Source organism: Chrysemys picta, chromosome 14 (assembly GCF_011386835.1).
Source record: "Chrysemys picta bellii isolate R12L10 chromosome 14, ASM1138683v2, whole genome shotgun sequence".
Classification (NCBI taxonomy): domain Eukaryota; kingdom Metazoa; phylum Chordata; order Testudines; family Emydidae; genus Chrysemys; species Chrysemys picta.
Window position 1 is genome coordinate 6,450,265 of NC_088804.1, and position 14,408 is coordinate 6,464,672.

General features: G+C 50.9%; 1 protein-coding gene across 2 annotated transcripts; it reads right to left on the reverse strand.

The window, feature by feature from the left end:
* Positions 1–701: 701 nt before the first annotated feature.
* Positions 702–14,302, reverse strand: SETD6 (SET domain containing 6, protein lysine methyltransferase). 2 transcript variants are annotated; one of them, XM_008174526.4, is made up of 9 exons: positions 14,077–14,302; positions 7,812–7,910; positions 7,171–7,315; positions 6,371–6,512; positions 5,717–5,911; positions 5,324–5,447; positions 4,123–4,303; positions 3,595–3,737; positions 702–1,204 (listed from the first exon to the last, which is right to left on the reverse strand). In XM_008174526.4, exons 1-9 carry the CDS (start codon positions 14,101–14,103, stop codon positions 893–895), a joined length of 1,368 nt encoding a protein of 455 aa, XP_008172748.2. In that variant the 5' UTR covers positions 14,104–14,302; the 3' UTR covers positions 702–892. The 2 variants fall into 2 exon arrangements, with proteins under 2 accessions (XP_008172748.2, XP_005309568.2); XM_005309511.5 differs by having other exon boundaries at positions 7,812–7,913; positions 14,077–14,235.
* Between the last annotated feature and the right edge of the window lie 106 nt (positions 14,303–14,408).

A 14,408-nucleotide genomic window follows, 5' to 3' on the forward strand; every position in this document is an offset into this window, starting at 1 on the left:
CTGCATGGCAGAAATGGCACCACACCAATCACTGATCTGCCTTCCTCCTTAGACTGTCAGCAGAGAGCAGCTAAGCAACATAGCCACCACCACCCCAGAGGAATTCTTGCCATCTCAAAAGCGGGTAAAAACATCCTGTCACGTACTGGCCAGAAAAGTGCATAACACTAAGAGTGCTAAAAGCCCCCAAACACCTCAGACTTTACCTACAGCAAAATTGAATAACAGTATGATACTCTGTCTCAGGGCATGTTGCTTGACCATATGCAGAATGAAGTCTAAGGGAGAGAATTGAGCCAACTGTAGCAGCTCTAGGGTTCTGAAATGTACTACCTTTAGTCTGACGCTTGGGAAAAATCTGCAGCCCTACACAGGCTTTGAACAAGTTACTAGCAGGACAGGGCTGCAGGCACAGTTGCTTACAGAGTTTGAAGGCAGTAAGCAGATGTTCTACTAATGGAAAACTCCCTGGTGCCTAGAGGTGAGCATTTTCTTAGATGCTTGTAACAGTGAATGAGAACCACTTCAAGATGTCATCCTAGCAAGTATAAAATCAGTGTTCTATGACAATTAGTGGCTATGGGGTGGGCCACTGCCTCAATCAAAGTTAGCATGGCAAGACTGGGTTCTTGAACACTGGGAACCCTTCTACATGTCACACTTAAGGCTGAAATTTAAGGAACAGACTTTTCCCTCCCCAGTAAGACAGGTATGTAATTTATAGAAAAGTCAAGAGGTAGATGAAAAGCCAATACAGAAATAACTGGGTCCAAATTAACTCTCACCCACTGTTCTTCCTGAATACAAGTGGCCACCCCATCCATCCCACCAGTGGGGGAGAGAGTGCAAGGTGTGCTTTATACAAGGGCTGCAATTCCCAGTTCAGCCTCTGCTAGCTTGTCAGCTCCAGCAATTGGTGCAAGATCCTCTTCTGCCCAAAGCGCACTTGCAAGGCTTGCTGCTCTCTTGGGCTTAGTTTGCCATAAGCCACCTTGTCATTGAGCAAGTCCTGCTCTGCTTTCAGGTCTGAGCTGTAAGACTCCAGCGTCAGCAGCGCACTGTCATGGAGAAGCTTCTTCCATGAGGCTTTGAGTCTGGGTATTGTCTCGTTAGACAAAGTAAAGCTCTCTTCATCCTCTGTGTCTTCTTCCCAGCCCTCGTGCTCTTTAAACTCTTTGAATTCTTCTGCAGCCATACACAGCACCTACAACCAACCACACGGATACCTAGTCATTATCACAGGCAGTGACGCAGGACTAAGGTTGAGTAGAATCAAGGTCCCAATTTTCAGCTACTGAACAGTAGTTTGGGAGGGGAGGGGGGGGGGGGGGGAGTCTCTACTGCAGCTAGCACAACACAATCCTCCTGGACTCCCATGGATCTGCAGTGGGAATGGGCACCAAGGAGCTAGTGAATAACCCAGCCGCAGGCTATCAAATCAGCTAGTTGGTTTAGTGCAGGGCGTTTGGCCAAGACACACATGCTGAGCATGCTTATCTGATCTTCAGGGGCCTTAATTTCCCAGCAGTACTTAGTTTTATTGCAACACTGTCATAGTCCTGAGGGGGGAAGGCTGGTGTGTTTCTTAAAATTCCCTGTGCCTGGACCTTTAACATGAAAACAGATTCTCATCTGATAAGAGATTAAATGTTAGTAACTGTACGGTGAAAGCTTTAAAAAAGCAAGCAAATAAAACAGCTCAACATTTAAGATCCTGATTTTCAGGGGTCTGCTTCCTAGTTTCAGTGCTGCTAGTGCACAGCTGGGGAGTGAAGGGGCCTTTTGGCAGAGTGTTAAATACTTCCCCCTTCCCAGCTAGCTGCAGGAGGGCTGCCACAAGCATAGACCCTCCAATACAGTAACTCCTCACTTAACATTGTAGTTCTGTTCCTGAAAAATGCAACTTTAAGCAAAACAATGTTAAGTGAATCCAATTTCCCCATAAGAATTAATGTAAATGGGGGGGGGGGGGAGAGAAAGGGGGTTTAGGTTCCAGGGAAATTTTTTTCACCAGCCAAAAAACAATATATAGATATACACACTATATGTTTAAAACGTAAACAATTTAATACTGTTCCCAGCTATGATTGTGAAGCTTGGTTGAGATGGGGAAGTTAGAGGGTGGGATATTTCCCAGGGAATGCCTTGCTGCTAAATCAGTGGTTCTCAAACTTTTGTACTGACGACCCCTTTCACATAGCAAGCCTCTGAGTGTGACCCCCCTTATAAATTAAAAACCCTTTATTATCTATTTAACACCATTATACATGCTGGAGGCAAAGCAGGGTTTGGGGTGGAGGTTGACAGCTTGTGATCCCCCATGTAATAACCCCGAGGGGTCACAACCCCCAGTTTGAGAACCCCTGTGCTAAATGATGAACTAGCACTCGGCTGAGCCCTCAAGGGTTAACACATTGTTAATGTAGCCTCACACGCTACAAAGGCAGCAGGAATGGAGGGAGGGGAGACCGCATAGCGGACAGAGATGCACACTGCCCCTTTAAGGAAGCTGACCCACTCTTAAACGCCTTGTCTTTTTAAGTGGATCAGGAAGTTGAGACAGCAGCTGCTGCCCCAGGCTCTCCATATAGAGCAGGGTGGGGACACAGAAAGGGTAAGTGGGGTGTAGGAGCAGGGGGGAGGGGATACCCTGACATTAGCCCCCCTCTGCACAGCAAGCAGGAGGCTCGCAGGAGCAGCACATGGCAGTGGGGGGAGGGACAGCTGCAATTGCTAGCCTGCTGGGCAGCTGTTGCACAGGGAACTTAGGGGAGCGGAGAGCTGATAGGGGGCTCCCGGTCCACCCTGGTTCCAAGCCCCCACCAGCTAGCTCCAATGGGCTGCTCTTCCTGCAAGCCGTGGACAAAGCCGATGTTAGAAGGGAGCATTGCACAACTTTAGACGAGCATGTGCCCTAACTGATCAGCAACTTAACATCGAAACAACGTTAACTGGGACGACTAAGTGAGGAGTTACTGTATTGATAGCCTGTGACTGCGTTCTCAGCTTCCTGGACAGTTTCTCCCTGCTACAAAATGGAGCTCTCAGCCACACTGAAGGTTACATTCCAAATGGATGTTGAAATACAGCATGGCATTAACAATACAATTAAATGCCACCTGGACACATCCCCTAATCTGTCACAGTGCTGCTCCCTCTTGAAGAGGATCAGAGCACGGAGACTCAACTACCCTAGAAAGCTCACACATCTCCTTCACGCTAGACTCTAACTTGACCTCCATATAATCCCAGAGCACCAGACTCCATCTGTGCAAGTGGACCCTTTCCGGAGGCGATCATGCTCCTCCCAGTTCTGAGTAAAGCTATAATCACAGGAAGGCAAAATTTCCCCACCCCCATTATTCTTACAGCAAAAAATCCCTGTAACAGGTCAACATACAGTATTTATAAACTCTTCCAGAGCAGCTCCATTCTCTTGAGGCAGAGATTCTACCCGTAACCCCACACTGAAGGTACAACAGCACAAGTCAGCCAAGCCTTTGGAGAACAAGCCTCCATGGGGCAGGATCAGTGCAGCCATCAGACATCTTTGTCATCTAGCGCTGAAATCCCTTCCACCAGAGCACCACGCACCTTCAATGTCATGGACAGCTCTTCCTCTGTCAACACTTCCTCCCAGCCAATCACAAAGGCTCCTTCTTCCCCCACCATCTCCAGCTGGCAAAGGAAATCCCACTGCTCAGAGACCAGCTGCCGCTCCGCTTCAGTGCTGGCACCTGGTTGAGGACGACAGGAGAGACAAGTCAACCACGCCCACTACACATTGGGGGGGGGAACAAAACTCTGTAGAGCGAGACACAGGCCAAGACTTTCAAAAGCCACTAGCGAATTTGTACCCAACGTGCAATGCCTTAGAGGCCTGATTGCCAGGAAGTACTGAGCACTTAAAACCCAGAGGCAAACAGCAGTTTCAGGGACTGTTTCTAAAGCAGAGGCAGATGTTGATTGTGGCTGCCTTGAAGCCAAATGTTGTGGGTGCCCGACAACGAGTTGGCTACTACACGCTTTGTTTAAAGGGCTGCAGATACGGCCCATAGTCTCCATCTACCAGAGTCATTTAGAATTAAGTTACCCTCCCTCCAAATGCTACAAGCCACTCACCCTGCAGGGCAGCCCTGCGCACCGTCACCATCTGGATGTCAGCAGTGTCGTCCGTGTTGCCGGGGTACGGCTCAGCAAAGCCGTACATGTGCATGAGTTGCCAGTTGGCCATCTGGCCGTAGGTATTGAAGATCTCGTGGCCTTTGCTGATGGGCTGCGTGGTGACCATTTTCAAACACTCCTGTAGGCAGAGGGACGGAACGGGCACGCAGGTGAAGGCAGCGTCACGATACTCCGAGTAAGAGACTCCGTCCTTATGGGGCAAGTGTGACCAAGTTCCCCCTGCCACGACTGCAAGGGAACCACGCCTTGCTGGCTCCCCACACCGGGAGGAGAGAAAGTGATTCTGGGACACACCAGGAAATCCTATTGCCTGGCAAACCCAGGCGGGTTTCTCTGTGTCCCATCCAATACCTTGTGCAATAGGCTGACCTGGGGGAGTCAGTCAGTCCCTGGCAAACACAGAGGTGAGTGTAACATTAGCTGCTACCTCTCAGTCTCTAGTCCTGCTCCTGTCACATACAAGTACCTTGGTGGCCCACCAAGCCCTTTCCCCGCCCCGAGTCGCTGGGGTGGGAGCGTTTGCATTGCCATTGCCCGTGCTCGTTCTATGGCAAACAAGGACATCAGGCTTCAAAGAGGGCAAACCAGGCCAGCATCATTCCTTCCAGGAAAACCTACCTCCCAGTGCTCAGGCCCTCGGCATGTCCTAGAGCCAAGCCCCCATCTCCCAACGTGGAGGCACCAACGCCCCCCCTCGCAATCAGATTGGCAAAGGCGCACCCTGCTGCCCCTGCAGAACCCCCCTGGGCTTCACACGGGCAGATCTGGTCCTTGCATTGGGGGCCAGGAGCGTGGAATCCCCTAGGGCTACTGTAGCCGAGCGTTACCTCCGCCAAGCAGGAGCAATCCAGGCCGCCAGTCCTGGAGCTCAGTCCCGGGTAAGAGGTGAGGTGCTGTGGGCTGTGGCAGGCTGGGCAGCAGACTGGATGATTTAACAGCCCCCCACCTGGCTCTGGAATCGATGAGTCTCAATGGAGAGCCAGGGCTGGGCTTCTCCTCCAGCACCCCATCGAAGGCCAGAGGGGAACCACACCGTGGCTGGTCGTGATCAGATAGAACCAGCTGGACGAGTAACGAGTCATGGCCAATGCCTAGGGATACATACGCTCTCCATTCCCGCGGCTCCCCACCTACTCACCAGGGAATATTCCAGGTTGGCATTGTGATTGGCCACGTGATTCAAAATGTCAGCCATGGGCACCATCATGGGCGGGTTGGGCTCCTTCTCATCCTCGTCTTCCTCATCCAGGGGCTCCTGGAAGCTATTTGGGAGGAGAGGTGAGGACAAGCCGATTCCCAGCCTTGTGAAATGAAGCCGTGGCCCTTAGCCCACCCTGGGCCCAGGACTGCCAGGGGCGGGCTGGCTACCTCGGAGGGCACAGAGAAGGCAGTGGCAGCACCAGAGCCACCTCCTGCCAGGAGAAGCCTGGTGAGCTGCAATCTAGCCCTCACGTCTGACTCCCCAAAGAGATTCCTTCAGCCCCTCTGGATGCAGAGACGTCTGCTGCGGAACGGCACCTCCCCATCTCACCTGTAGGCCATGACGAACGCCACCAGCCTCCGGTACAGCTCCGGCGTGTGCAGCTTGGGGTCAAAGAGGTCCAGGTGGGACTCCATGAAGGGCAGGATGATGGAGGTGTACTCCAGCTGGATGTTGGCCAGGTCTTTGTCCACCGCTTCGAGGATGCCAGTGCCTTGTAGGAGCCTCACCCTCTCTTCTTCAGGCCTGTATCAAGGGGCAGGCGTGGCAGAGACGATCCCCACCACCACCCAGGAAGGGATTGAATTAATACAGTTACCCCTGAGTCAAGTCTCCTAAATCCTCAATGGCCTCCCACTCCACTGCTGTCTGCAGCTAGTTAACCCAGACCCCAAGTTCAACCCACCGTAAACCCTGGCTCGCATTTAGGATGGGCAGCCGCCTAGGCTGCTAACATATCTAACAGAACCAAGCAACATCCATGCCTAGCCCCAGTGCTGCTGACCCTTGGGGAAACAGCCAGAGAGGGCAGGAGGCACATAGCCAGGAACAGAACTGAGGCCAGACCAGGGCTTTATCCCCGGGAGCTCACCGACTCCCAAGAGCCAGCACCCCAGTGGCAAGAGGGACCCAATCCCCAGGACCGAGTCTCGCGCAGGCGGCTGGATTTCTGCAGCCTAACGCTAGCGTGTGGTATAATCTTACCAGAACATGGGGTGATCCAAGCTGCTGAAGTCAGGCCAGAGTGAGAAGTAGGGACGCCAGTGGGAGTTGCTGGCCGTGTATTCATGCAGCAAAGACAGAAGGAGAGGCACCCAGCCAGACTGACTCTCCAGCGATGCTTGGTCTAGGGAGTCAGACACAGAGGAGACAGGAAGGAGAGGAGGGGAGGAACATGCTGAGATCCCAGGTCCTATTATTCCTTCACCGAGAGCCAGTGCCTTTGGCTGTACTGCACTGCTCCAGGCTCCCCGGCAGAAGGGGTGGGGTTGAGTTGGGGACTCCAGACTCGCGACTCCCAGGATAGTGAGGAGACAGGGGGGGTGGGGGTGGCTCTTCCACCAACAATCCCTTACCCCACTTGTTCATTAGAAGCTCTGCAAACCATTGCCCCCTCCAGCTCTAGCTCAGACAACTCCCCCTCCCCATGAGATTCCCCCAGGCTACAGGCTGCCTGAAGCAGACGAGAGCACATTGGCCATTGACTAAGGTCCCATTTGCTGCCCCTGAAATTCTCCAGACTCCTGCATATTAATCACTGGTCTACCCACCGCAGGCACGACCATAACATTTTATCCAATCTCCCTTTTTCCTGCCTTGGCTGGAAGAGAAAATGGGGGCCAACATGGTGACAGAGCAGCCAAGGGAACAGGAGAAATCAGGAGAATCAAAGAGAGCCAGGTTAGAAAAACTCCCGACTTCCAAGAACTTTGTTCCAACGTGGCAGCCAGTTGAAGTCAGCTGCAGGGCTCCTTAGCGCTGCGCCCCGTGTCCTGCTCTCGTACCTTTTTCCAAGAGGGACTGGATGGAGGTGGTGTGCTGGGACAGGAGCGCAGCTCTTGGAATGGTGAAGAGGACTTCTCCGATCTGGAGATCCTCTCTGGCCAACAGGCCGTAGTTTGACACCGTGCCCTCTTTGCTCACGTAGACCTAGGAGAGAGGTGCCTGTCAGGGCCTGTGGGGACCCCAGTGAAAACCTGCCTCTGATGGGACCGCCGTGAAGGGCTGCAAGGGAAATGAAGCCAAGAGGACAGGAGAATAAATCCAAGCATCATCCATAGAAGCCCAGACAGCTAGACTCATCCCTCACGGAGGGATTTCCTGCCAATGTCAACAGGAGGTTGGTTTTTAAATAACAAACCTATAGCCAACCTGACGGCTGCACCCTTGCACTAGTGCACGGGCGAAGTAACTGGAGATCACCACCTCGTAAGCATTCGCACTCAGCCTCGCTGCTTCCCTGCCCACCACTCCAACCCCTCCCCCGAGAACGTCCACGGATGAGTGATCACCCTGCCCTTGGGAAGCCAGCCTTGCCCTATCAGCCCGACGGGTTGCAGATACCCATACGCCACACTCAGCCTGAGACCTCTGAACACTGGGACTCACACCCGATACCCGGCCTCCATCATCCGGATCCTCCTACCTTTGGGCTGAGCTCCAACCCGACCTTCTCACACCAATCCAGGAAGCCAGAAAGGGCGTCAGCTCTGCCATCCTCCGCAGGGCTGCCCCCTGCAGCCACCTGCTAACAGAAATAGGGGGCAAGCTTAGGGAACAAGGACAGCTCAGGCACTAGAGAGATCTCATGGCAGAGGACGGAGGGTAACCCTGGAGGCCTCGCTGAGTTCCAGCTTGGGTAAATTACGCCACAGAGGGAAGCACTAGGCTCCAGTGGACGGAACCACAGATCAGACGTTAGGAGACCTGGGTGCTAGTTCCAGCAAAGCCAGGCTCAGTCTGGCATTGGGCAAATCATTTCATTTCGCCTGGGCCTCAGTTTCTCCACCTCAAACGGCTGCCTACCCATCTTTGTAAACTGCTCTGAAGTCTATGGACGGACAGAGTATTACTACTAGCTCTCCCAATAGCTTCAATTGGATACCCTAGTTCCTTCACTTCCTGTCTTAAACGGCTGCTGTGCACGGTTACACATCGGTTGTGTTTCTGGACAGAGATGGCCGCATTCCTGCGGTGAGTGAAGTGCTTTGGGATGAAAGGGGATATTTATGTATGCGAGATCATCATCAGAAGACAGGCCAGTCATGCTTCTCTCTCCCAACAGGCCCTTGCTGCAGCGAAGAAAGGAAGAATGACAGAAGACGACTGTTCTCTGCCGTGACCAGAAGATTTGAACTGGAAGGTAAAAGATCTCAGAACCGTTTACAACAGGTTCAGTCACTTCTTCGGGTAGGTCGTCCGTTCTGTGGCACGTGCACAGGCAGAGGATTATTTGCCATTGCTCTTAGATTCAACAGGATCTAGCGTTCTTCCAAACTGTAATAGTTACTGTTACCCTCACCTGACATGGCAGCTCCCCCCGCCACTGGTGAGTCTGTGCCCCAAAGGGAATAAAAACCCATCTCCCTCCCATGTACTGTTGGTTGAACTGTCTGCCTGGTCAGACCAAGCCAGCCAGACCATGGAGATTAAGTCCATTAATGGCTATTAGCCAGGATGAGTAAGGAATGGTGTCCCTAGCCCCTGTTTTTCAGAGGGTGGAGATGGATGGCAGGAAAGAGATCATTTGAGCATTATCTGTTAGGTTCACTCTCTCTGGGGCACCTGGCATTGGCCACTGTCGGCAGACAGGATACTGGGCTAGGTGGACCTTTGGTCTGACCCAGTCTGGCCGTTCTTATGTTCTAAGCTTACATTAGAGGAAAATGGCAAAAATTTCCAAAGTATCATTGAAAGATAGCATTTGAAACTGGATTGTTAATGAAAAAGTGAGCCAAGTAGCAGGGAAAACACAACGATCTGGGATTTCCCCTCCCCGATCAAAATACAGAGCTCCATTTGCAAGGATTTGGGGGGCCATTATTGTCAGTCACAATCACTCGGCTAGCCCGTGCAGGTGTCTAATCCTTCGCTAATCCCAAATGTTTCAAATTGCAGGGTGATCATTCCAGTCCAAAAGTTCGTTCTAGAAGAGTGTGACAAAGGGCCTGTCTACACTACCGCTTACGTCAATGTCACTTGCGTTCCACACCCCTGAGCGACGTAAGTTCCATCGCCATAAGCGGTAGTGTAGACAAGCTCAAAAGCGTCACTTACCCAATGAGGGAGCAGAAACAAGACTGCACGGCCATTCATACAACACAACAGCCAATGGTCAAAGTGGGCGGTCTGCAAACAACCCATAGGGTAAAAATTCCGTAACAAGTATTAGACAAATAGATTTGCAGAAATCAGGGCTGGTTCGTGACTAAGCTGCTAACTAACGGGAGCTACTTTCCTAGTGAACATTATTTAAAACCGTTTGACTAGCTCCAATGAAAAGATTCCACCTAAAACCTGTATTTGCTTCCTCTAGAGTCAAGTTGCTTTGTTCAGGTGTTTTTCTGACTTGTTATTCCTGCATATTTGTTGCTAATGTGAGCAAGGTGAAAAGGTCGGTCTGATTTCATTTTCAGATTTTAATCTTCGTAAGACCAGCCAGACTGGGTCAGACCAATGGACCAGCTAGCCCAGTATCCGGTCTTTCGACAGCGGCAATGCCAGGTGCTTCCGAGGGAATGAACAGAACAGGGCAATTACACTGGTCTACAATTTTTGAGAAGTCGTCTGCTTCAGAGATAAAATGTGCTATTATGTATTTTGATGTGCTGAATTCAAATATGACAATTAAAACAACTGATTGGCTACTGTTTCTAAGATATTTAAGTTTTTACATTTTATGTCTATGTATATTGTGTAGCTAGTAGAGTTTTAATCATAAATTGTAAACCTAGGTCTTTTCATGTGTTTATGGTTGCTTTACATGATAATATTTCACCTGTCCTGTTTATGTAACACTTTAAAAATCAGCAAAAGGATTATATAAATAAAAATTATTATGAAACAAAAGGCAAAAAACTATTATGTACATGTTTTAGTCCTATTCAGTGTCTACTTGGCACTTCTTGGCTTGTCTCTTGTATTCATTCAATGGAGCATCTCTTGTCACTGTCCAGCAATAGTCTGCAAGCATTGATGGGCTCCATTTGCCCTGATAGTGTTTCTCCATTGTTGCAATGTCCTGGTGAAATCGCTCGCCGTGCTCGTCGCTCACTGCTCCGCAGTTCGGTGGAAAAAAATCTAGATGAGAGTGCAAAAAATGTATCTTTAGTGACATGTTGCAACCAAGGCTTTTGTATGCCTTGAGGAGGTTTTCCACCAACAACCTGTAGTTGTCTGCCTTGTTGTTTCCAAGAAAATTTATTGCCACTAACTGGAAGGCTTTCCATGCCGTCTTTTCCTTGCCACGCAGTGCATGGTCAAATGCATCATCTCGAAGATGTTCACGAATCTGAGGACCAACAAAGACACCTTCCTTTATCTTAGCTTCACTTAACCTTGGAAATTTTCCACAGAGGTACTTGAAAGCTGCTTGTGTTTGGTCAATGGCCTCGACAAAGTTCTTCATCAGACCCAGCTTGATGTGTAAGGGTGGTAACAAAATCTTCCTTGATTCAACAAGTGGTGGATGCTGAACACTTTTCCTCCCAGGCTCCAATGACTGTTGGAGTGGCCAATCTTTCTTGATGTAGTGGGAATCTCTTGCACGACTATCCCATTTGCAGAGAAAACAGCAGTACTTTGTGTATCCAGTCTGCAGACCAAGCAAGAGAGCAACAACCTTCAAATCGCCACAAAGCTGCCACTGATGTTGGTCATAGTTTATGCACCTCAAAAGATGTTTCATGTTGTCATAGGTTTCCTTCATATGGACTGCATGACCAACTGGAATTGATGGCAAAACATTGCCATTATGCAGTAAAACAGCTTTAAGACTCATCTTCGATGAATCAATGAACAGTCTCCACTCATCTGGATCGTGAACGATGTTGAGGGCTGCCATCACACCATCGATGCTGTTGCAGGCTACAAGATCACCTTCCATGAAGAAGAATGGGACAAGATCCTTTTGACGGTCACGGAACATGGAAACCCTAACATCACCTGCCAGGAGATTCCACTGCTGTAGTCTGGAGCCCAACAGCTCTGCCTTACTCTTGGGTAGTTCCAAATCCCTGACAAGGTCATTCAGTTCACCTTGTGTTATGAGGTGTGGTTCAGAGGAGGAGGATGGGAGAAAAATGTGGGTTCTGTGACATTGATGGTTCAGGACCAGAAGTTTCATCCTCTTCCTCGTCTGACTCAAGTGAGAATGATTCTGGTGCATCAGGAACCGGCAGTCCTTCTCCGTGGGGTACTGGGCGTATAGCTGATGGAATGTTTGGATAATGCACAGTCCACTTTCTTCTTTGACACACCTTTGCCAACTGGAGGCACCATGCAGAAGTAACAATTGCTGGTATGATCTGTTGGCTCTCTCCAAATCATTGGCACTGCAAAAGGCATAGATTTCCTTTTCCTGTTCAACCACTGGTGAAGACTTGTTGCACAAGTGTTGCAGCATATGTGTGGAGCCCACCTCTTGTCCTGATCTCCAATTTTGCAGCCAAAATAAAGGTGATAGGCTTCCTTAACCATAGTGGTTATACTGCGCTTTTGTGATGCAAAAGTCACTTCACCACAAACATAGCAGAAGTTATCTGCACTGCTCACACAAGTACAAGGCATCTCTGCTGACTTTGGCTAAACAGAAATGTGTCCCTTTGCAAAATCAAACACTGACAAATAAGAGAGCACGACACTGTATGATTTCTAGAGCTGATATAGGGCAATTTGTTCAGCAGAGTGATGTAAGCTTCGTTATGATTGCATCATCCGTGACTTCTAGGAATAACATGATGCAATTCATATCATGTATGACACAATACCAGCTTCAGATTGCATCATTCATTGTTTTGCCTAAAAAGCAAGTACTGTCCAAACCCAGTCATAGATTTATTCATAGATCCAGTCAAAGATGTATTTTAGTCATTTCTGGTTTAAATTGAGATCCCTTCCCTTTATAACTCACTTATCCTCCGCCATTCCTAAGTCAAGGGTCATATATACTGACCCAATAGCATATCTTGAAAACTAGAGCCAATCAACACTTTTAAGCATCATTTTCGTTCTCAGTGACCCAGAATTAGTAAAGTTTGACTACATTTATTTCAGAAGCATTTTGGCTGTAGAGCAGTGTAATTAGATAAGTTCAAGGAGGACAGGTCCAGCAATGGCTATTGGCCAAGATGATCAGGGGGACAACCCCGTGTTAGAATCATAGAATATCAGGGTTGGAAGGGACCTCAAGAGGTCATCTAGTCCCACCCCCTGCTCAAAGCAGGACCAATCCCCAGCTAAATCATCCCAGCCAGGGCTTTGTCAAGTCTGACCTTAAAAACCTCTAAGGATGGAGATTCCACCACCTCTCTAGGTAACCCATTCCAGTGCTTCACCACCCTCCTAGTGAAAAAGTTTTTCCTAATACACTGCTCTACAGCCAAAATGCTTCTGAAATAAATGTAGTCAAACTTTACTAATTCTGGGTCACTGAGAACGAAAATGATGCTTAAAATTGTTGATTGGCTCTAGTTTTCAAGATATGCTATTGGGTCAGTATTTGGGAATGGTGGAGGCTAAGTGAGTTATAAAGGGAAGGGATCTCAATTTAAACCAGAAATGATTAAAACACATCTTTGACTGGATCTATAAATAAATCTATGACTGGGTTTGGTCAGTACTTGCTTTTTAGGCAAAACAATGAATGATGCAATCTGAAGCTCGCTGCTCTCCCCCGGCGCTCCGGCCAGTCGGGGAGAGCGGGGCCCCAGCCGCCGGGGAGAGCGGAGAGCCCCGGCCGGGGCTCGGCGCTCTGGCCGCTGGGGAGAGCGGAGAGCCCTAGCTGGGGCTCTCCACCCTCCTCCCGGCGCTCTGGCCAGTTGGGGATTGCGGGCCCCACGGCCGGGCTCGGCACCCTCCCCTGCCGCGCTGGGGGGTGGGGCGGCGGGTGGCTTTTTTGCCTAGGGCAGCAAAAAAGCCAGAGCCTGCCCTGTTTCCAACACTGAATTCCATCTGCCATTTCCTTGCCCAGTCACCCAGTTCTGCGAGATCCCTTTGTATCTATTCGTCTGCTTTGGACTTAACTATCTTGAGTAATTTAGTAGCATTTGTAAACTTTGCCACCCCACTGCCCACCACCCATCTCAGATCTTAGAGTCAGACTTTAACCCACTTGAAGAAGGTTTTAATTGAAATAGATTTTAAGTTAATAAATACAGGGGCTGACTCTTCGCTCTCACCCGTAGCCCTGATAACAGTGACCAGCTGTTGGGCTAGTAAGTGTCACTATAAAGCTTGAGAGACAAGGCCCCCTACCCCAGTCAGAACCCGTTTCTGATAGGGATGGATTCAAATACCCGGGGGGGGGGGGGGGAAAGGTATTTCCCCAGCCAGGCTCACACCAGGCTGCAGCTGAGTCCGCAGCTCCCTCCTCGGCCCTGCCCAGGCGAGCCTGGGAGATCCGCTTCTTCCTCACTCCGGTGTAAACGCGTCTCACTCCGGCAGTGGCCCCAGCCCGAGCCGAGCCCTGGGAGGAGCATGTGGGGGCAGGCACCGGCCCCTTTCACCGCTACCTGGGGAACCGGGACCGCCCCGCCCCCGGGGCTCTTCCTTCAGCAGGAGTCCCCGGCATCTCTCGGGGGGGGCCTCCCCCTGCCCCACAACTCGCTCCCCCCCCAGGGCTGGAGCCGCCCATGGGGGGGCAGGGTCCCGAGCCCCCAGAGGCGTCACCGCCCCCTCCCCCGGCCCGCTACCTTGGGCCTCTTCGCCGCCGTCGCCATGCCCGGCCTGGGGGGTGGGACAGAGCCGCGTCCGCAGCGCAGGAAACAGGCGGCGGTCGCCGCTTCCACGTGGTTCCCCAGCACCCGGAGCCGCCTTCCGGGCTGGGGCAGGCCACGCCCCCTTCGCGTACGGGGACCGAGATGGTCCTACAGCTGCAGGGCTCCCCCCTGCCGCCTGCCCTAGGGGCTGCATGGGGACGAGAGGGCGGGGCTGCCCATGACCCAGCAGGGGGCTGGGTGTGTGGCCAGGGCTGGAGGCGGGGGCCAGGAGGGGTGGCTGGGAGAATGGGGCCAGGATCACCCAC

What these genes read in the sequence shown, in the direction of transcription:
- SETD6 (XM_005309511.5), bottom strand. Translation starts at nt 14,103, where the DNA reads ATGGCGACGGCGGCGAAGAGGCCCAAG. An exon ending in CGGCGGCGAAGAGGCCCAAG is followed by an intron (nt 7,914 to 14,076) that starts GTAGCGGGCCGG and finishes TATTTCTGTTAG; the next exon opens with CAGGTGGCTGCAGGGGGCAG. An exon ending in GGTTGGAGCTCAGCCCAAAG is followed by an intron (nt 7,316 to 7,811) that starts GTAGGAGGATCC and finishes CCTCTCTCCTAG; the next exon opens with GTCTACGTGAGCAAAGAGGG.